This window comes from Panthera pardus, unplaced genomic scaffold, assembly GCF_024362965.1.
Source record: "Panthera pardus isolate Hobbes unplaced genomic scaffold, ASM2436296v1 HiC_scaffold_13, whole genome shotgun sequence".
Classification (NCBI taxonomy): Eukaryota; Metazoa; Chordata; class Mammalia; order Carnivora; family Felidae; genus Panthera; species Panthera pardus.
The window spans coordinates 159,984,068-160,007,670 of record NW_026526688.1 but is presented as its reverse complement, the minus strand read 5'-3'; the positions used below and the strand labels follow the sequence as shown (position 1 = coordinate 160,007,670).

Genomic DNA, 23,603 nt, shown 5'->3' with positions numbered 1-23,603 from the left:
GATTGATTTGCGAATGTTGAACCAGACCTGCATCCCAGGAATGAATCCCACTTGATCATGGTGAATAATTCTTTTTATATGCAGTTGAATTAGATTTGCTAGTATCTTATTGAGAATTTTTGCATCCATATTCATCAGGGATATTGGCCTGTAGTTCTCTTTTTTTACTGGGTCTCTGTCTGGTTTAGGAATCAAAGTAATACTGGCTTCATAGAATGAGTCTGGAAGTTTTCCTTCCCTTTCTATTTTTTGGAATAGCTTGAGAAGGATAGGTATTATCTCTGCTTTAAACGTCTGGTAGAACTCCCCTGGGAAGCCATCTGGTCCTGGACTCTTATTTGTTGGGAGATTTTTGATAACCGATTCAATTTCTTCGCTGGTTATGGGTCTGTTCAAGCTTTCTATTTCGTCCTGATTGAGTTTTGGAAGTGTGTGAGTGTTGTGGAATTTGTCCATTTCTTCCAGGTTGTCCAGTTTGTTGGCATAAAAGTTTTCATAGTATTCCCTGATAATTGCTTGTATTTCTGAGGGATTGGTTGTAATAATTCCATTTTCATTCATGATTTTATCTATTTGGGTCATCTCCCTTTTCTTTTTGAGAAGCATGGCTAGAGGTTTATCAATGTGTTTATTTTTTCAAAAACAAACTCTTGGTTTCGTTGATCTGCTCTACAGTTTTTTTAGATTCTATATTGTTTATTTCTGCTCTGATCTTTATGATTTCTCTTCTTCTGCTGGGTTTAGGCTGTCTTTGCTGTTCTGCTTCTATTTCCTTTAGGTGTGCTGTTAGATTTTGTATTTGGGATTTTTCTTGTTTCTTGAGATAGGCCTGGATTGCAATGTATTTTCCTCTCAGGACTGCCTTCGCTGCATCCCAAAGCGTTTGGATTGTTGTATTTTCATTTTCGTTTGTTTCCATATATTTTTTAATTTCTTCTCTAATTGCCTGGTTGACCCACTCATTCTTTAGTAGGGTGTTCTTTAACCTCCATGCTTCTGGAGGTTTTCCAGACTTTTTCCTGTGGTGATTTCAACCTTCATAGCATTGTGGTCTGAAAGTATGCATGGTATGATTTCAATTCTTGTGTACTTATGAAGGGCTGTTTTGTGACCCAGTTTATGATCTATCTTGGAGAATGTTCCATGTGCACTCGAGAAGAAAGTATATTCTGTTGCTTTGGGATGCAGAGTTCTAAATATATCTGTCAAGTCCATCTGATCCAATGTATCATTCAGGGCCCTTGTTTCTTTATTGACTGTGTGTCTAGATGGTCTACCCATTTCTGTAAGTGGAGTGTTAAAGTCCCTATACAATTACTACATTCTTATCAATAGGTTGCTTATGTTTGTGAGTAATTGTTTCATATATTTGGGTATACACATTTATAATTATTAGTTCTTCTTGATGGATAGACCCTGTAATTATTATATAATGCCCTTCTTCATCTCTTGTTACAGCCTTTAATTTAAAGTCTAGTTTGTCTGATATAAGTATGGCTACTCCAGCTTTCTTTTGACTTCCAGTAGCATGATAAATAGTTCTCCATCCCCTCACTCTCAATCTGAAGGTGTCCTCAGGTCTAAAATGAGTCTCTTGTAGACAGCAAATAGATGGGTCTTGTTTTTTTATCCATTCTGATACCCTGTGTCTTTTGGTTGGCGCATTTAGTCCATTTACATTCAGTGTTATTATAGAACGATATGGGTTTAGAGTCATTGTGATGTCTGTATGTTTTATGCTTGTAGCGATGTCTCTGGTACTTTGTCTCACAGGATCCCCCTTAGGATCTCTTGTAGGCTGGTTTAGTGGTGATGAATTCCTTCAGTTTTTGTTTGTTTGGGAAGACCTTTATCTCTCCTTCTATTCTAAATGACAGATTTGCTGGATAGAGGATTCTCGGCTGCATATTTTTCCTGTTCATCACATTGAAGTTCGCCTGCCAAGTTTCAGAAGAGAGATCGGTCACGAGTCTTACAGGTCTCCCTGTATATGTTAGAGCACGTTTATCCCTCGCTGCTTTCAGAATTTTCTCTTTATCCTTGTATTTTGCCAGTTTCACTATGATATGTCGTGCAGAAGATCGATTCAAGTTACGTCTGAAGGGAGTTCTCTGTGCCTCTTGGATTTCAGTGCCTTTTTCCTTCCCCAGATCAGGGAAGTTCTCAGCTAGTATTTCTTCAAGTACACCTTCAGCACCTTTCCCTCTCTCTTCCTCCTCTGGAATACCAATTATGCGCAGATTATTTCTCTTTAGTGCATCACTTAGTTCTCTAATTTTCCCCTCATACTCCTGGATTTTTTTTATCTCTCTTTTTCTCAGCGTCTTCTTTTTCTATAATTTTATCTTCTAGTTCACCTATTCTCTCCTCTGCCTCTTCAATCCGAGCCATGGTCGTTTCCATTTTATTTTGCAGCTCGTTTATCGCAATTTTTATGTCCTCCTGACTATTCCTTAGTCCCTTGATCTCTGTAGCAATAGATTCTCTGCTCTCCTTTATACTGTTTTCAAGCCCAGCGATTAATTTTATGACTATTATTCTAAATTCACTTTCTGTTACATTGTTTAAATCGTTTTTGATCAGTTCATTAGCTGTTGTTATTTCTTGGAGATTCTTTTGCGGGAAATTCTTCCATTTGGTCATTTTGGATAGTTTCTGGCGTGGTGTGGAACTGCAGGGCACTTCCCCTGTGCTGTCTTGAATAATCGTGTTGGTGGGTGGGGCTGCAGTCAGACCTGATGTCTGCCCCCAGCCCACCGCTGGGGCCACAGTTAGACTGGTGTGTGCCTTCTCTTCCCCTCTCCTAGCGGCGGAATTCACTGTGGGATGGCGTGGTCCGTCTGGGCTAGTTGCACACTGCCAGACTTGTGGTGCTGGCGATCTGGCATATTAGCTGGGATGGATAGGCAAGGTGCACGGGGGCGGGAAGGGTAGGCTCAACTCGCTTCTCCTTCGTGATCTGCTTCGGGAGGGGCCCTGCGGCAGTGGGAGGAAGTCAGACCCGCCACCAGAGGTGTGGATCTGCAGAAGCACAACGTTGGGTGTTTGCACGGTGCCAGCAAGTTCCCTGGCAGGAACTGGTTCCCTTTGGGATTTTGGCTGGGGGATGGGCGAGGGAGATGGCGCTGGCGAGTGCCTCCCCCCTTCCCCCCCCCCCTTCCCCCGCCAAACTGAGCTCTGTGGTCCAGGGCTCAGCAACTCTCCCTCCCGTTGTCCTCCAGCCTTCCCACTCTCCGAGCAGAGCTGTTAACTTATAACCTTCCAGATGTTAAGTCCCGCTCGCTGTCCAAACACATTCCGTCCGGCCCCTCCGCTTTTGCAAGCCAGACTCGGGGTCTCTGCTTGGCCGGCGGGCCGCCCCTCCTCCCCGGCTCCCTCCCGCCAGTCTGCGTAGTGCGCACCGCCTCTCCGCCCTTCCTACCCTCTTCCGTGGGCCTCTCGTCTGCGCTTGGCTCCAGAGACTCCGTTCTGCTAGTCTTCTGGAGGTTTTCTGGGTTATTTAGGCAGGTGTAGGTGGAATCTAAGTGATCAGCAGGACGCGGTGAGCCCAGCGTCCTCCTATGCCACCATCTTCCCCAGAACTCCCCTATTTACCTATTTTGAGAGGGAAAGAGAGAGAGAGCCTGAGAGCTCACAGAAGGGGCAGAGAGAGGGAAAGAGAGAATCCCAAACAAGTTCTGCACTGTCAGTGCGGAACTTGATGTGGGGCTCGAACCCACGAACCATGAAATCATAACCGGAGCCGAAGTCAGACACTTAAGAGACTGAGCCACCCAGGTATCCCAAGTAAATGCAAATTTTAAAACCTTAATTTGGATTGCAAATGATCTGAGTGGGGAAAACCATCATGTAGCCACTCTGCTGCCCAGTGCCAGAGCTCCTGTTGAGATGGGAAGTGGGGAGCACAGTGGAAAACCATGAGATTTTAGATATGGACAGGAAGGACCTTAGACATTATCTGTTGCAACTTCCTTACTTACAGAGGAGGGAGCTAACACCTGGAGCACTAGAAGATTCATCCAAGAGCACATGGTTAGTTATTAACACATCCATGCCCAGAACCCATGTCTCTTACTTTCTGGTTCAAGGCCAGACCCCTTTTCTTCTCAAGGCTATATCTGTATGTCATCAGGTTCTGCTGTTTTGGCAAATTTGATTTCAGAAGCAATCTGTTTTTCTTCTGTTTCCTGTTCTTTGTTGTTATTAGTAATATTTTCCATGTAAAAAAAGGTATAAAGGATAACATAATAATTACTTGTGCATTTGCCACCAACTTTAAGCTATTAAAATATTACAAATCTAGTTAAAGCCCCTTTCCTGGTTATATTTCCCTCCCTATCTCCTAGAGGTGACTACTATCTTGAATTTGTCACTTAGCTCTCCTATGTATATCTCTGTACTTTTTTTTTTTTTACTTTTTTTTTTTTAACGTTTATTTATTTTTGAGACAGAGAGAGACAGAGCATGAACGGGGGAGGGTCAGAGAGAGGGAGACACAGAATCTGAAACAGGCTCCAGGCTCTGAGCTGTCAGCACAGAGCCCGACGCGGGGCTTGAACTCACGGACCGCGAGATCATGACCTGAGCCGAAGTCGGCCGCTTAACTGACTGAGCCACCCAGGCGCCCCGTGTACTTTTATTAAAAGTGAGTGTTACTAAACAGTCATTGTGCAAAAATTAAACATTATATAAAAGGTATGTCAAATGTATTCTCAATTTGTTTTTATTCCACTCAGTCTTGTTTATGATGTTTCTCCTTGTTGCTATATATATTGCTCCATTTCACTCATTTCCACTGCTATGTAGTTTTCCATTTTATGAATATACCCTATTTCTGTATTCTCTTGCTGATATGCAGGCTGTTTTTAGTTTGTTCAAAAATGATGCTGCTATGAATACTCTTAACTTTCCTGTGCATATGTGTAAAAGTTTATTTAGGGTATGTCTCTCTGGGTGGAATTGCTAATTCATAGGTTGTGTACATTTTCAGTCTTTCCAGATACTGCCAAATTATTCTGTAAAGTGGTTGCACCAGTTTACATTCCTACTTAATAGTATGAGTTCCTGTTGTTCCACATCCTTGCCAGCCATGATTTTGTGCCAGTCTGATGCATTTTATTTTCTCTCATTATGAATGAATATCAGCATCTCTTTTATATTTATTGGCCACTTGGATTTTTTAAAGTCTATTTTTTTTTCTTTTTCTAATGAGACTCCTAGAGAGGGAATGGACTGAGTGGTCCTACTGTGCACTTCCTCATTTTAGAAATGAGGAAACAGGGGCTGGACAAATGTAGTGACTAGTTCAAGGTCCTCAAACAGACAAAAACCAAGGGGCCGTGCCTCCCAGCCTTCTGTTGTTTCTATATTACCAAATAGTCAAATCATGCATTTGGATGAATTACCTTTTTGGTATTTTTTATTATTTTTTATTTTTTAAAAATGTTTATTTATTCTTAGAGAGAGACAGACCGACAGAGCATGAGCAAGGGAGGGACAGAGAGAGAGGGAGACACAGAATCCAAAGCAGGTTCCAGGCTCTAAGCTGTCAGCACAGAGCCTGATGTGGGGCTCGAACTCACAAACTGTGAGATCATGACCTGAGCCGAAGACAGATGCTTAACTGACTGAGCCATCCAGGCACCCCCTTTTTTGGTATTGTGAAGAACAGGGTCCAGGGCTAAACCTACCGATTAGAAGAGTTTAATTAGTGACTATGTGGATTACATGTGTGACTTTGTTTTATTTGAACTTTCTGAAAACCCAGACCATCATCTCCTTGTTTAAAAGCCTTCTAGGTTTCCCATTGCTCCTTGGAGAGTCAGAACTGCTTAACTCTCTCTGCTGGATTGGGCCTCTCCTGCCTCTTCAGGCTCTGCTGGGTCCCTCCTTGTCTGTCCTCCAGCCACACTGGCTTTCTTTTGGCTTCACACTTGGCTTCACATTTGCCCAGCTCCCTTTCTCAACAGGGCCCTTGCGTTCTCTCTCTCTGCCTGCAGCTCTCCCCTTCTCCTCTCCTCCCTCTGGCTCATCCTTGTTAGGGACTCTCATTGTCACTTCCTGGGGGAAGCCCTCCTGAACTCTCCTACTAACTCACATCCCTACTCTGTACTCACAAGGCTGATATGTTTCATAGCACCCATCATAGCTGCAGGTTTACATTTAAGTGTATAGTTACTTATTAAGGTTTCTCTTCTCCATGAGTCCTTAAGCCCCATGAAGTCAGGAACTATGTTTTTGCTTACCATTCTATCCCTAGCTTTTAGCAATATGCCTGTCATATGGTTGGAACTCGCTCAGTGTTTGTGGAATGAGTAAATGAATAAATGGTTAGTCTTTAAAAAGCTCATCTTACCTTGCCTCTCTGGAGGCACACTGTCTATATCTAATTGGAGTCACCCATTTCCTTCACACCATAGCCCTGCACTATGTTCTCAGAGAAAGAGCGATACTATATGGACTGTATTGAAGATTTATATACATGACTCAAAGGACATGGCAAGGGGAGAGGTAGAAGGAAAGAAAAAGGAAAAAGGAGGGTTAGACATTGGAAGGAGGAATGCTAGATCATTAGCTGCCTGATTTGGGGAGCCTGCAGAATGGGTCATTTGAACTCTCTGAGCCAGTGCAGCTAGCTGGCTGGATGAACGCCAAATCTAAGAGAGTCTGGACAGTGGTTTGATGGGCCATTAACTTAGAAGGAAAAACTGAATAGATCTTAGCTGAGCCTTTCCTTCTAAGATTCTGGTTTGAAGAACTGAAAATGAGGGTATACTATAAGAATAAACAGTTTTGCTCCTTCTCTCAAGTTTATTGCTTCCACTTGCACAAGACAAATTACGTGTTCTTTATATTACTAATCATTTTGTTACATTAATCCTTAAAGAATAGTAGAACTTCTGGCATAGTCCTGTGGAGAGTCTGTGTCCCAGTAGAAATCTTGCTTTTGTTATTAGGTTTTCTGTTCTGTGTCTTTTGTACATCTATGCATTGCCTTGGAGAGAAAAGGAGACCTCTTTACCTTTTCATGAGTATGTGCGTAATTCTTACAACATTACATAGCCATAATTCTTCAATGTTATTCTTAATTCACTGTCAAAAGACAGAAGTTATTTCTGGATTGTTCACCTAGCAGTAGGTAGCAAACATGTTTTCAGGATGGATGAAAACCAACTGTCACATTTTCTGTTTAGTTTTGGTATCTCTTTCCTAGGAAGGAAGTTAAGAATTTCCTTTGTAAGTCTTTTTTCATGGTGATGGGAACTCAGGGTTCTCAGTGGAACATGCTCCATGTTTTCTTGGAGCTCTGTGCTTTCACTAAAAGCAGAGAACAACTATGATGTTGCAAGAATGCCAGGTAGAAACCTGGAAGCTTGTAAACAAAACTATCTGTGTCCAAAGAAGTGTAATGTCTTTTGCTAGGAAACAGAAGACATTTGCCTCTAGTTTATTATTGATCTTTCAAATGATTCTTCAAGGTAGTTAAGAGTTATGAAACTCTGAGCTTGGGTTATTTAATATGGTAGGAACAAAGTACAAACTTAAATCTGTTCCCATTTTAAAAAAAATAATAGGACTTGGCTGCAATTAAAGGACCTGTTTTATATGGTTGTGGGAGAGTAACATGAGGAAATATAAGTGAGTTCATGAGTTTAGAGATTGCTTCCTACATTATAAGCTCTATGTTAAGTGTTGGCTATTAATTATTTATTGTTGTCACTATTATCTGATGCCTTTTAATATTGCAAACTTAGGTTATCTTTTTCAGTGAAGAGGCAGCATCCTTTCCAACCTGTAATACCTTTGTTTTCTGTCAAAATTTATTGAGTCTAGAGACTAGGTACAATATGATTCTAAATGTGGAATATCTGTGATGTTTGTTGGATATTTATTATAGCTAATCTTACTCCCATCTTTCTGTTCTTGATACTTTACAGTTCCATCCCTGGAAAATCTAATAGTTTCTTCCATAGCTTTGGGCTAGTACCCTGACTAATGCTTTTTGTGGCCTCTACCTTTCATCAGAAATCTTCCAGCCCCAAGCTCTTGTCCTCACTGAAACCTATTTTCTGAAAAGTTGCTGGGTAGGTATTGAAGTTACCATGTTATGGTTTGGGCTCCTATTGAAGGACTTTCAGGCCCAGGTGGAATGGTTGTGTAGGGTGTTTTTTTGGGGCAGTGTGCTTTCTGAAATACCTTGATGCAGAGGCAGAACTGTCCCTGCAAGCTTGGGCTTCTTGTCTTTTTAAAGCTCTTCATAAAAACCCATTTGTTCCCAGGCCACACTTCCTCAAGCCAGATTCTCCCTGTCCTTTAGACTTGTGCAGGAGTTGGGAAGGGCCCTAGGGGTCCTTAGAATTACAAACCATAAATAACTGACAGAGCACAAGAGAGATGATAGAGGAGATAGGAAGTTCATGTCCCACGAGTGGATCTTCTCTATGAAGAATTATAGGACTAAACTCTGTGGACTGCTAGTGTTTAAAAGCACTCATCCTTATTGAAGGAGATTTGTACGTTTCTTGACCTTCTGACACTGTCAGTATGAGTAGTGTATTTGGAAAGTTCCAAGGCTGGCAAGATTGATTTATTCCAATCTGCACACCTTTTCAGTGTTAGCTGTGTGGAAATTTTCTCATTAGCCATAAGAAACCTGTTTTATACTCAGAACAGGTCATACAGTTCCCTAAAGCAAATACCAGGCTGGCTTATCTGAACATGGTGAGGGAAATCATTATTCTTTTTTCCTCTTTTTTCTTGATTTCTCTGTAACAGCTTGGTCTTTAATAATTGGATCTCATTTGGGTTGTACAAGAACATGAAAATATTTAATAAGCACCATTGAGTTATGTTGGTTGTCCTGGTGGAAAAGCACTAATATGTATTTACTAGAAAAGCATTAGGCATATTAAAGGCCAAGTTCTCTGTGTTCATACTAAGGCTATGCAAGTTAGAGTAGCACCTTCGGTGGCTCCAGAGATAATTGGTGAGCCTCTGTATTTTTTCCCTGTGTATAATGGGGGCAGTGATAATGCCTACCTTAAAGGGCTGTTGTATTTATAATTCAAGTCTGGCACATATGTACCCAGTAAATTTTAGCTACTGTCATTCCTTTTCTTCTCTTGTTTCTAACCTGACACCCTCTTCATCCTTTCTTTCCTTCTTTTTAGTTTTCCATGTTGTCATTTCCTTAGCTTTTGGACCTGTTGGGGCCCACAAGCCCTGGCAGTTCCATTGGTCTATTCAGGGCTACTCTGATAGAAATGAGATGTCTTTCTGTCTGTTTAGGAAGTTTCCAAGTTAGAGCTTCCTTTTCAGATCATTGAATGCAGACATTCATTCTGCCTTAGAGAAGGTGAACATGATTGGTTGTGCTGAGATAGGCACTTACTGCCGGGAGGCAAGAAGAGAATGTGTTGATTCTCATGAAGAAGTTGTTTTAGGCCGTGGGGCTCACACATTTGTATATGAATACTTTTCTCTTTAGGAAATTACCTACATTTTAGTCTCAGTTAGGATTCAAACATTAGGCCATTGCTACTTGCTAAATTTTCAGTCTTATTTAACAAGAGGGACCATAAACACTGTGTATGTAGATCCCTAGACCATGTTAGATCTAAAGATGCTGAGGGCCCTGTTGCTCTGGAAAGGTACTAAGTTTTGAAGTTTTCAGAGGGAAAAGAGATCTTTTCTGTTTGTTTTGTTGGGGTACATGACAAACTAGTAACTGTAATCCAGATCAGTTACTTTTGGTCAAAATGGGCTAGTTAGCTTAATTGCCTGCTTGCTGCCATTTTTCAATTACAAAGGGAAAAGTGTATTTATAGTTGAGAAACACTGCAGATACCACCTTAACTAAGTGATCAAGATTAATACCATCAACAATACAATATATCAGTACTCCTGATACAATGCAAATGAAGGACACAAAGTCACTTCTTTGGTATTTTTGCCTAAAATCCATAACCTTAATCCGATGTTGAGAAAATATCAGACAAACTCAAATTGAGAGAATATACAAATACAAATACAAATAACTCACCAGTACTCATCCAAAATATCAATGTCGTGAAGGATGAGGAAAGACTGAGGAAGACCTGTCACAGATTAGAGAAGATCAAGTAGCCATAACAACTAAATGCCGTGTGAGATCCTGGATTGGATCCTCAAACAGAAACAGGTCATTAGGGGAACAGCTGGTAAAATTTGAGTAAGGCATGTAATTTAGTTAATATTGTTATACCAATGCTAATTTCCTGGTTTTAAAAATGGTTTTAAAAATGGGGGCGCCTGTGTGGCTCAGTCAGTTAAGCGTCCGACTTCGGCTCAGGTCATGATCTCGTGGTCCATGAGTTTGAGCCCCACGTTGGGCTCTGTGCTGACAGCTCAGAGCCTGGAGGCTTCTTTGGATTCTGTGTCTCCCTCTCTCTGCCCCCCCATGCTCATGCTCTGTCTCTCTCTGTCTCTCAATAATAAATAAACATTGAAAAAAAATTTTTTTAAATGGTACTGTAGTTACATAGATTGTTAACATTAGGGAATGGTGAGTGAAAGGTAAATATGAACTCTAAAATTTGCACAACTTTTATAGGAATTTAAAATTATTTCAAAATTAAATATAAAAAAGAAATTAAAATAACATGGGTAAATTTTAAATATATATTTTAAAATGTTTATTTATTTTGAGAAAGAGGCAGGGAGAGAATGAATAGGGGAGGAGCAGAGAGAGAGGGAGAGAGAGAGAATCCCAGGTGGGCTCCACAATCAGTGTGGAGCCTGATGTGGGACTTAATCTCATGACTATGAGATCATGACCTGAGCCGAAATCAAGGGTCAGACAGTTAGCCAGCTGAGCCACCCAGGTGCCCCAACATTGGTACATTTTAAAAATGTAATAAGATTTTTGGGGTGCCTGGGTGGCTTAGTCAGTTAAGCTTCCGACTTCAGCTTAGGTCACGATCTCGCGGTCCGTGAGTTCGAGCCCTGCATTGGGCTCTGGGCTGATGGCTCAGAGCCTGGAGCCTGCTTCCGATTCTGTGTCTCCCTCTCTCTCTGCCCCTCCCCCGTTCATGCTCTGTCTGTCTGTCTCAAAAGTAAATAAATTAAAAAAAAAAAAAAAAAGCTGCTGAGGATTCAACTCAGTTTAAAAAAAAAATGTACTAAGATTTGGAAGATAAAGTTGAGGAAAACTCCCAGAAAGTAGAGAAAAAAGATAAAGAGAAAGAAAATATAAGAAAATTAGAGTATTAGTACTAGAGACCCAACATCCCAATCACAGGAAATCCACAAAGAAGGAGAAATGGAAGGGAGAAGGTCATCAAACAATTCAAGAAAATTTCACAGAACTGGAGAACATCAGTTTGCATGTTGAAAAGGCCCATTGAGAACTCAGCACAAGGGATGCAAGTTGACCCACACTAAGTCTTCGATGAGACATTGCAAAATATGTGGGATAAAGAGAGGATCTTAAACACTTTCAGAAAAAGTGGAGAGAGCAGGGTATACACCCAATGTTAAGAATGAAACTGGCATCAAACTTCTCAGCAGCACTGTTGAAACACATGGGCACAGTAAAGCAGTAGAAAGAATACAGTAAGAAAATGAAGCAATGCCTTCAAAATTCTGAAGGAAGTATTTTAGCCATCCTCTTCTGCCTGCAGTATGCTCGTCCCTCTCCCTGAAACCCCCAATTAGGGTAGTGGAAGCAGACTGAGCACAGGTATTCCATCAGTTCAGATGCTGCCCCCTGCCTGCCCCTGTCCCGTCTCTTTAGTCCTGCTCACCTGCTGTTTCCTTTTTCCTTTCAGTGATATTTTTTTCTATGCCAAAACAGGAGAGGGAACAAAATAAAGTGAAATCCAATACAAAAAAAAATTATACCCTCTGTGTATGAGAGGGTATTTTCTTTTTAAAAATTTTTTAAAAATGTTTATTTCTTTTTTTTAAATTTTTTTTTTTTTTAACGTTTATTTATTTTTGAGACAGAGAGAGACAGAGCATGAACAGGGGAGGGTCACAGAGAGAGGGAGACACAGAATCTGAAACAGGCTCCAGGCTCTGAGCTGTCAGCACAGAGCCCGACGCGGGGCACGAACCCACCGACCGCGAGATCGTGACCTGAGCTGAAGTCGGACGCTTAACCGACCAAGCCACCCAGGTGCCCCTGTTTATTTCTTTTTGAGGGAGAGAGAGAAGAGACAGTGAGTGGGAGAGGGACAGAGAGAGAGGGAGACACAGAACTCGAAGCAGGCTCCAGGCTCTGAGCTGTTAGCACAGAGCCCAATGCAGGGCTTAAACTCACAAACTGTGAGATCATGACCTGAACCAAAGTTGGATGCTTAACCGAGTGAGTCACCCAGGTGCACCAGTAAGTACATTTTCATACATTCAAGGTCTCAAAATTTTTACTTCCAAGGAAATTACTAGAAGATAACCTTCATCAAAGTAAAGATGTCAAAAAAAAAAAAAAAAAAAAAAGGAGACAGACCTGAAAGCACGAAATAGTGGCTTTAACACAAAAGTGAAACAAAGGGACTGTGCAGGGTGTTGGTGAAGGAAAATCTCAAAGATGACAACTTTGCGATTAGTCTAGAGAGCTAAATAGTCCAAATTTGAACAGGTGTGAAATCTTCAGGGGCCATGTTGTCAAGAAGGTGAAATTGACAGAATTTTTATTTACTTCATTAAGAGAAGATGTAAACAACTTGTGAATTTTCAAAATAATTGCAGTTAGATACATTCTGAAAATCAAGAACAAGACTCACTGAGGTTGGGGTTAGGGTATGAACAGGAATTGTTCAGGAAAAAGTAATCATTAGTATAGCATATGGTTAGCTGGAAATATCATTTATGTAGTAATAATGTAGACATTGAATAAAGAGCCATACAAAATGATGACTGTAGAAGGAGGATGGGAAGAGTGGGTTTGTAGGTATGGATTGAGAAGGGTGGGTGACTTCCATAGTGGGAAGTCTAAAAGATAGTAGATTTTTATAACTAAAAAATCAAGAGCAGCAATTTAACATTGCATATGGAGGTCAATGCCAAAAGAAACAATTAAAAGATTTTTATGTGGTTGCCTCTGGGAGGTGGGAAAAATGGGATGGGGACGGCACTGCTGGTTTGTGAAATGAGACGTGTAGAATATTTGGTTCTTTAAACTACTAGTATATATTTTGTGCTATTAAAGGAAATATAAATACAAAAAAGCTAACTAAGTTAAAGTAAAAACTAACCCCCCAAATGTAAGTTATTTGAAAAGTTTAACCCCCTCCCCCAATATTTAATTTACCCTAAGAAAGTGTATTTTTTTTATCCTTACATGGTAACTTTAAGAAGAGAGAGAGCTAAAAGTAACTGAAGGAGTTACTGTGAGAGGAAGCACTGACTTGGTACATGTGACAATTTGCCAATTGTCCTGGTTATCTGAACTATCTCAAAAACCTTTTGTTTTCTTTGAGAAAAAAGATACTCATGGGCTAAAATAGAAATTACACCTAGACCACATTGCTTTGTGAAATCTGTGTTTAACACAGTCCTTTATTCTCCCTCACCCCCATTTCTTCTTTCTCGGTGGGGGTCAGGTATGGTGGTTACTTTTATCAGGTTATTGGTTTTTTAGGTTAGTATCAATTTTAGTAGTTAGGCTCCATTAATTTCTGGTTTGGAATATGGTCACTATAAGTAAAAGTGTTGCATCTAAGGCCAAAAAAAAAAAAAAAAGGAAGAAAAAGAGAAAAAAAAAATCCCATATGGTAGGCTTATCTGTATATCTGTTCAGTCCAGTTGTCATGTGAAACCACTGTATTGAGGTCAACGGGATCCTAATGTGGTCTTTGCTCGAACAGCTTGATTTGATTGACTCTCTCTGGATTAGTAAAAATTCTTGTTTCTGTAGTTGATATTAGCCAAAAGGTAGAGAAGTGGCAAATAAAATCTTGTTTCTAGGATGTGTTATTTAAAATTTTGGTCTTTATATTTTTATTTGACAAAATTTACTGTCTTGTTGTTCTATTGTCCATGCTAGTGTGTGTTGATGAATAAAAATGTCAGTTATTTTTGGTTGTTGGTCTTTTCTATGTGCTAAGTGAATCAACATTCACAATTGCACCAGTTTAACTGATAAATGCAAAATAAATGTGTTGTGAGATGACAGGCATTAAGTCTTTTTCATAGTTTGTAAAAAGCTATTTGGAGATTTATTTGAAAAAAAAAAAGTTTTTTTTCCATGTGACATTTCCATGGGACATTTTTAGTGATCATAGAAGAGTTTTATTGGAGGCTATGGGAACATGTTTCTTTATATTAATCCATTAAAAAATTATACTTTCGGTGCATTTTTAGAGGAGAAATGAAGTTGCTAAGATGGTTTTACAGAACTTGCTGTATTTTCTTGCCTTGATGCTTTGAAAGGCATGTGAATCTACCTCATCTCCGTTCCATCCCAGTACCCTGACAGCATCCTGTCATAGCATGTATCTCACGGTATGTTTGATTCTCACACTAGACTATAAGCCTCTTGGAGATTGGATTGTGTTCTTTGTGGTATCCTTAGTGACTAGCATTGTTGCCTGGGGATGAAGTTAGATGAATACATGATTAAAATTTCTACAAAAAGCATTTTTTTCTATGAACTGATGATCGCTGGAAGCGTTCTCCATAGTGGAGCTCTCCAAAGCCATTCTTGTATAAATTAAAGTGTTAGAGAGCCTCCATAATAAATTTCAGAAAAAACGCTCTTCCCTTTTTAAAAATTTACCTCCCATGGAGGGTCATTGAATCCAAAAATGGTTACTGAGCGTAGGATCAGTTTGGAATATGTTCAACTATAAATAAACAGAAACCTAACAGTGGTTTAAGCAAATAAGGACTTTATTTGTCTCACATAGTAAAATGTCTGGGGTAGGCAGCCCATGGCTGATCTGGTGGCTCAGTGATGTCACCATAGACTCTGGCTCCTTCTGTTCTCCCATCCCTCCTTGTAGGTCTTGTGTTCGTGCTTGTCAGTTCGTGCCTGTTGCACCTCTAGGTATCATCTCCACGGTTCAGGCAGGAACGGCAAGAATGGTAAAGGGCTGAGGGGACATGCCAGCAGAATCTGGCCCCTTTAGAAACTTTCCTAGATGATACCTCTGTGACTCGTATTTACATTTCATTTGACAGAAATGGGTCATGGCTATGCCTAGCTGGAAGGGAGCCTGGGAAAATAAGTATTTAGCTTTTCAGCATCTGTAGGAAGAAGAGTAAGTAGATTGTAGATCATTTTCAGAAATGAATTTCAGAAACTAGATCTCCCTTTACATTTTGCTTCTTTTTAAAGAACTCTTCTGGATCACTATTAAACTTTAGGGTGAGACTTAGAGGTTCATAAACATCATCTAGTGATTTGCTCCCTTTATTAAAAAGAATGAAATAGAGTAAAATAGAAAAGAATAGAGAATATCAGAGTGTATCTTACTTGGTTAGGGCAAGTATTTTGTGAAACACTGGGTCACAATGTAAGATATTTCTTACCTGTGCATTAAAAAATAATAATAACAAAACATCAAGAGGGTTGCCTGGGTGGCTCAGCTGGTTAAGCGTCTGTCTCTTGATTTAAACTCAGGTCATGATCTCAAGATTGTGAGATCAAGCGCTGTATTGGGCTCTATGCTGGGAGTGGAGCCTGCTTAAGATTCTCTCTCTCTTCCTCTTGCCCATTTCCAGCTTGAGCGCATGCATGCATGTACTCTTTCTCTGTCTCTCTCTCTCTCTCTTTCAAAAAACAAAACAAAGCAAAGCAACCTAGAAAGGCATTGTTCTGGAGAATCATTGATTTTACAAGTATTGCTTTATTTATTACTATCATAAGCAATTTGGAGCATATGGGGAACTTACAATAAAGGAGATAAACCTGTGCATAAATACTTCTAATAGAGGAAGAAAGCTGTCTGTGCTATGAAAGATACAATAAAGTGCTATGAAAGGTCACTGGAATTCAATTTATAGTAATTCTAACAGGGGTAGAGGATGTGGTGAGTAGAGGTTTGGAAAGGTCTTTGAAGGGAGTCGCCTTTGAACTGAGACTTGAGTATTTTTTGTTTGCTCCTATAATGCACTGGGCATTATACCTGTGTCAGAGCGTGTTCATTTCAGAACCCTACACACAAGCAAATTTTGTAGAGTTATAAAAATTTTAGGAATACCTTTATTTTGTGGCACCTGGGTGGCTCCATTTGTTAGGCATCCGACTTCGGCTCAGGTCATGATCTCACGATTCATGAGTTCAAGCCCCACATCGGGCTCTGTGCTCACAGCTCAGAGCCTGGAACCTGCTTCAGATTCTGTGTCTCCCTCCCTCTCTGCCCCTCCCCTGCTTGCAGTCTGTCTTTCTCTCCCTCTCTCCTTCAAAAATAAATAAACATTAAAAAAAAGTAAAAATACTTAAAAAAGAATATCTTTATTTCATGATGGGCCTATTAATTTTGCCTCTTTCAAAAATGACTGCATTTCCTAAATCCCAGACTATCAGGATGACTTTTGGCTAAGTCATCCTTACCTCCAGGTCTCAGGTAATAATTGGCTGTTCCTGTATTAATGGAAAAATTTGATCATACATGGATGTACTCCTCTATTTTTCCAGTTATTATGGAACTATAAAGTTGGTGTTGGTAACAAAACAAAACTTGTTTAAAAATCAAAGTGCCCCTGGACTCATAAAATCTCAGTGTTGCAAGATGCTTCAGATATATATGGTCCAACCTCACCTAACTCATACTGAGGAAATGGAGATTTATAAACAAAGTAATGAACAATAAGCCAGGAACCCAACCTGGGTCACTGACTTCTTAGTCCATTGCTGTTTTTCACTACCTCCAGTTAGCAATTTTAAGAGGGAAGAGGAAGTAAGGAAGTCAGGAGAATGCTATTCCAGAACTCTCTATTGCTAGATACAAAATTATTTCACACTTCGAAAATTATTTGCTATTAGTATCAAAGTAAATTGTTTCCTTCGCACTGCTCTGTTCCTCTGGTCAGCATTCTCTGGGTTCTACAGTCATTAGAATTCTGAGGTTACTGCTGAGGATACAGTGACCCATTTTCAGAATCAAAACGATCAGCCAATCTGTCTCCTTGCCAGTCAGTGTTAGGTGTTTGCTGCTCCTTCTTTTCTTCTGCCTGCACTCTTGAATAATTGCTTTAACCAGCAAGCATGGTCATCTTCCCTGTGTGGTACAGAAGAAGGTGATAATAAGGTGTACCAGTCCTATCCACTAAGAGATTATAATAAATTTTCTTTCTCATGTGCATATATAGATCATATCTAGTTCCTTGGGTGATTTGACTCCTCTTTGACTCAGGAACATAGCAGTCATATTTTGGTTTCATAATAGCATAAGGGAAAAAGAACTTCTGTAAGAAAAAAATTAAAAACTATTTTATCTAGAGCCTGGACATGGTAAGATAGACTCCTTACACAATCAATATAGGTATTATTGTCTTCATTTCTATAGGGGTAGACATTCTGGTCTTCATTTAACAGAGTAAGTAATGGGAGATGTAATTGAATCCCAGATCCTTCTAATTCTACTTTGTACTGCACCATGGTGGTCATATAGGATTAGAAAGGGATCTTTGCCTAGTAGATTTCTTGAAAGGACTGGGTATTCACAGGCTTTGGTGTAGCAATTTCAATTCTCATCATCGTTTGTTTGTCAAACCTCTGCTCTATATTTTTTAGCCTCCTTATTGTAAGTAAATGTTATGCAATTAAAAAATGTGTGTCCAAAACACTAACTTGAGAAGATGTATGCATCCTCATGTTCATTGCAGCAGCAGCATTTATATATATAGTCAAGATAAGGAAATAGCATAAATGTCCATTGATGCATAAACAGATAAAGAAGATGTGGTATATATAAACAATAGAGTATTAATGAACCATAAAAGAAAATGAAATCTTGCCATTTACAACAACATAGATTGGCCTCAAGAGCATTATGCTGATTGCACTAAGTTAGATAGGGAAAGACAGATCCAAGTATGATCTCTCATATATGGAATCTTAAAAAAATAAAAAGCAAGTTTATAGACACAGAGAACAGAATGGTGGTGCTGGAGGCAAGGTGTGGGAGGTGGGGTGGAAGAAATGGCTAAACTGGGTTTTTTGTTGTTGTTTTTAACATATATTGAATTAAAAGGTTAAAAAAAACCCATAAAATTGCTGCACTAGGGGAAAAAATGATGTAAGGTCAAGTCAGCGTGGGAGCTTCTGGGAAAGATTTTACACTGTGATAAAGCAGGGAGCCACATGACTAGAAAATCCTTTTTTTTTTTTTTTTTTAACCACCACTCCTTCCTTCCTGTTTGGGAAATGGGCTTTTAAGCAAGGATGAGATGCTTGAGCTGTGGCAGCCATTTTGTGACCATGAAGGAAGATTTTTCCCCAAGATGCTGAGGATGGAGGGAAGGAAGCACAGAAAGAGCCTGAGTCCTCAGTGATATTGCTGAGCTCTAAACCAGTTCTGAAAACTTAAGACTTTTTGTTATGTACAAAGTGAAATGCACATATTGTTTAAGCCCCTGTTAGTTGGGTAATCTTTTACCTGTGGCCCAAAATATCTTAAATAATACCTTCTTTCTTTTTTTTTTTTTTTGTAATGATACCCTCTGAGAGAGATGTCCATCCCCAGAGGGTAACATTTTAAAATATGTCATCTTTAGAATGGACAAAAGATCAGTTATTTAGAAACCTCTTTAATCTGACATGGTGTATTTACCCCTAAGTGTTCCACAAAGTATAGAATCACTATATTTTATTGCACCCAGAGTCATGTGATCTGTGACATATACCAAAGTACAAAATTACTGTATTGGATTGCATTCAGAGTCATATGGTCTGTGACATATGCCAACTTTGCTTTTGCCAGAAATTTAATGCTTGTAATTTCTGTTCACAGACAGTATTGCAGAACGGCACTTTGAGCCTCTTTCTTCCTCATTGGTTGTCCATCATCTTCACCCCTACACCAGGTGGGACTGGTTTATTTGCCTGGTGAGTACAGGATAAAAAATGATTTTTTTTTGAAGTGCCATAGTACATCTTTGGCTTTTTCCAACTGAGTGGATTTTTAATTTTTAAAATTGCTTTTCCATAAAAATGGCTATACTTTGTGAATATTGAAACTATAACTTATTTCTATCTGACTGACAGATTTTCATCATTAATGACAGTGAGACGTATGTAATGCCATTATGATAAGATACATCAACCATAGGCTAATCTTCAACTGAATCACAAGGACTACAGAGTTCATCTGGCCCACACTCTTTATCTTGTACAATCCAGGTTATCCCTTTCCCTGTCCTGCATGCTCCTGAGTTCTTTCATTTGTTCATTTGTTTGTTCGTCCATTCATTAATTCATTGATTCATCGAGAATACTTACTGTCACATGCTAAGCACTGGATTGGATCCTGAGGATACAGGGATGAATACATTTTTTGACTTCAGCATGCCTATAAATCTTTGGGAAGAAACAGACTCACTTACTGTTAATTATGATACAATTTATTAAGTAGAGTAATGGACCCATAATTATGGAAGCTTTGAGGACAAATTAGTTCATTCTGACTAAACATTTTCATGTTTCAATGGATGATTAGAAAACCTAGGGTTTTTTTTTCATAGATATTTAGAAATGTGTAGAATAGAAAAATATCAGAAGCAGCAGGTTACTTAATATCAACAGGGAACAAGAGTGCAACAAGAGTGCAATCATTTCTCAATCAAGTTCTTTGTATAGTGACAATTGTATGTACATAATCAGAGAATGAGTCAGTCTATAATGTATAGTGAATTATTTTTTACTCAACAAAATACTCTTTAAGTGGGCCATTCATTGAGAGATGGAAATAGATTTTAGAAACATATGGAGCAATATAGACAGTTATTTATTAAGTTCCTGCCATATGGCCAGAATTGTAGTAAGATTCATCACTGTCGCCATTATGGTAGCCAACATTTATTGAGTGCCTTCTCTGTGCCATTCACTGTATGAAGCACTTTACATCCCTCATCTCATTGAATTCTCACAAAAATTGTACATGGTGTGATAGTTGCTATGATACCCTCATTGTACAGATAAGGAAATTGAAGCCTGCAGATTGTGTGACTTACCTATGACTATCCAGCTTCTGAGTGGCAGAGTTAGGACTCTCTCAGAACCTGTGGGTAGGAGAGCTGACAACACTGACTCCATCTTTGGCCCCCCATCTTGTTTGTGCCTATGCAACCATCTCCCTCAGGGTAACGTGTTCCAAGCCTTGGAGGTTAATGTATGCCCTGACCAGAATGCAGAAAGGCTTGTTTTAATGTTTCCTAAAGTGGCAGGCACACAGAGGTCCTACTTTAAGGTAACTAGTAGAGATGCCTGGCACACCTAAGGTGCCACTTTAGATAATTGCCCTGTGACCTCACCACTGTGCCCCTTGCTCCATAAAACTGTGGGTTAAGGTCTGGACTGGGGGGAGCCTGGGGCAGAGAATGGCTGTGTAGGGCCTGGATCATCCATCTTCTTGATTCCCCCGTCAGTTAGTTACCCTGAATAAAACTGAAAATGGTATGGAGTGGCTTCCTTCAGTTTTGCGTCTCAAAGTACCTTCTCATTCTGGAGGATACTTTACTGACCCTCCTCCACCTTCTAACATCATGTTCTTAACTTTTCTGGGTAAAAGAAGTAAAAGGTAGGCATCTGTAGTTTAGGAAAGTTTATGCTTTTTTATCACACGGTTACATTTTAAGGAATGATGCGAAACTGTATGCAATCAAGTTCCATCCTCAATTGTTTTTCTTCCCTGTGACATCTTCCCAGCCAATCTCATCTAGCCCCCTGATTCTAATCCCCATCTCTCAAATGGAGACTTCTAAAGCTATATCAGCAAGCCCCACCTTGCTCCAGACTGCTTTTCCATTTCTACTGGACGTCTGCCTACAGGTATCCCATAGACATTTCATACACAGTGGATCTAAAGAGAAACTTAGGAGCTGCTCATCTGTGTGTGCTCATTCTGTTCCAGAATTCATTAATGGCTTGCCATCCACGCCCTTCCTCAAATGACAGGCATCCAGCTGTTGCCCTTCCTTTCTTCCACCTTCCTGTAGCTATCTCCACTTTAATCTCTGATTTTCACTGCCACCAGTCATTTATCTGAGGTATTCTGATTTCAAGATTTTGTGGTAAAATTAATTAAGTAGATCTCTTGGAGATGAAACAACTCAATATGAAGAGACTGCTTGGATATGAAGAAAAAGTCCATGCCAAATGAACTTCCACTGGTTATATATTTAATTTGTTTTAATATTTATTTATATTTGAGAGTGAGAGAGACAGAGCGCGAGAGGCTGAGGGGCAGAGAGAGGGAGACACAGAATTCGAAGCAGGCTCCAGGCTCTGAGCTCTCAGCACAGAGCCTGACATGGGGCTTGAACGGCGAACCGTGAGATCATCACCTGAGCCGAAATTGGATGCTTAACCAGCTTAGCCACCCAGGCCCCCCCTATATACTTAATTCTGACATACATGTCAGAATTCTGTCTTAATTTCAAAGCAGCTGAAGTTTGGAACTTACTTCGAGCTATTTCTTCCTGCTTCTGTAGCACTTGGTGTGTTTCTCTGTGATCTCACTGGTCACATTTTCATAAATATTTGTTTTTATTTGTTATTCATTGAATAGCAGAGACTTTGCTCCTTTGGTTTGACCGGTGAGGCCCGACCACCACCAACAGGCACACTGCTAGACACACAGAAGACATTTACCAATGCTTGCCAGTTCAAGGAATGAGTCTCATAACTTTAAAATTGAAAATTAACCACAAATGGGCTAGGAAAGCATCATTTAATTTTCTAAGAAGTTATCAACTTGTTCTCTACTAATAAGCAGCCAATTAAATAGTTTTAGAAAATCTTAACCTTTTTCACATCAATTCACACAATACAAGTTGTTAAATCTTAGAATACAATTTCTCTGCTTAAAAATCTTGAGTGGCTGCATTATCTACTAATCAAGTATCCTTTTACTTGTGATTAGAAAGCTCCAGTTTATGATTTCATACTGAAGGATTCTAAAATCTGATGTGAAAATAAGATAGATAATATGCCATAGTAACTAGGAGGGTGGTTATAAATGAGCCATGATTCAGTAGCATTAATGCCAACAATTAGCAATTTGGACTTTTTTCCTGTTTCTTTTGTGAAAGGTCATTATCTGTTTGATTAAAGTTGTCCTGCCTGTTCTGAAACACGTTTGACTTCTAAAATATGTGAATATCACAGAATGACAGAGATTTGTTTATTTTTGCATTTGACAACTGGAACCCAGCACTATTCGGCTTTGCTAGTTCTGATACTTATTCTCAAGGTCTTGGGTTTTTTAATACTGCTAAGTGGAGTTAATTGCAGAACAGAAGAGTATCAAAGACAATGATGTACCTAGTGCATTTAACCTGGGACACATCATTTTTTAACACCCCCTCCTCTATACAGCATAATTATTTTTACTAGTAACCATTTAATATCAGTAGCAATCATTATTTTCTATGTAATAATTATTATATCAGTAAATCATTCTTTCATTGAACAATTATTGTATTCTTTAGTCTTGAAAAAAGTTATAAACAATAATAAATTCTGATTTAAAAGATATTATTCATATTCATTAAAGTTTCTCCTATGTGAAATAAACTCTGCACTTACCAAACCAAAATATTACACACAGTAGATCTAATTGTTTCACTGATTTAAATGCAAAGTAAAAACTTCAAATGGCCACATGAAGATAGAAATGAAGTAACTAAAATTCTGTTTCTTCATATTACAATCATCAGACTATCATTGTTTTTTTGAATCTGCTCTTTAAGTTCAGGAATATGTGGAATGGTGGGTTTCACGAACTGTGACGCCAGACTGAGCAATTTTGAACCATTATAAACTGACTCTGAAAATTAATCTGTGTAGCTGAAATCTGCTTCCACAGACTATAAAATGGGCATTCTCTAAATTCCATGTGGCATAAATGTATAATAGAGATACACATTTTAAAAATGTTCTAATTTGAAGCTTATATGTATATTATTAAAATTCAGCAGTGACTCCAGTAGCTGGAATTTAGACAAAAGATTTTTCGGGGGGAGGAATATTTGATCGAGATAATGTTTTGAATTGCCAATGCATGGTGATAATGAAATGCAGAATGAGTTTTAGTCAGTTCATCCATATTTTTGTGTTCTCTACAGACATCACATCCCCTTATTTTCTATACCTGGAACAGAGTACTTCCCACTGCCTTGTTCTTGAGATACTGCTGGTCAGTCTCAAGTTATCGTTGTTTTGGTTTTCTACTTATAGTAACCTACACAGTACACATGCATTATACCTTCTGCCTAGATGGAGCCTGAACTCTGTCTTGGATTCAATAGTCTACCACTGCTTTCCCTTCCAACCTTCATTCCCCATCCTCAGCAGCATCAGCAATTCCACCAAACCCTCACTGTCAGAGAGAGAGGCCGGAGGTCTTTGCTCTTTATTATATTCTAGCTTTATTATATTTCAAAATATCAATACTAGA

General features: G+C 39.3%; 1 protein-coding gene across 1 annotated transcript in view; it reads left to right on the top strand.

Annotated features, from left to right (window-relative positions):
• The window catches only part of LOC128776462 (translation initiation factor IF-2-like), a 180,782-nt gene that overhangs the window by 88,846 nt on the left and 68,333 nt on the right, over positions 1-23,603 (top strand). The window contains exon 5 of the mRNA XM_053900719.1: positions 18,939-19,033. Coding sequence (XP_053756694.1) covers positions 18,939-19,033 — 95 coding nt within the window. The remainder of the gene's footprint in view (positions 1-18,938; positions 19,034-23,603) is intronic.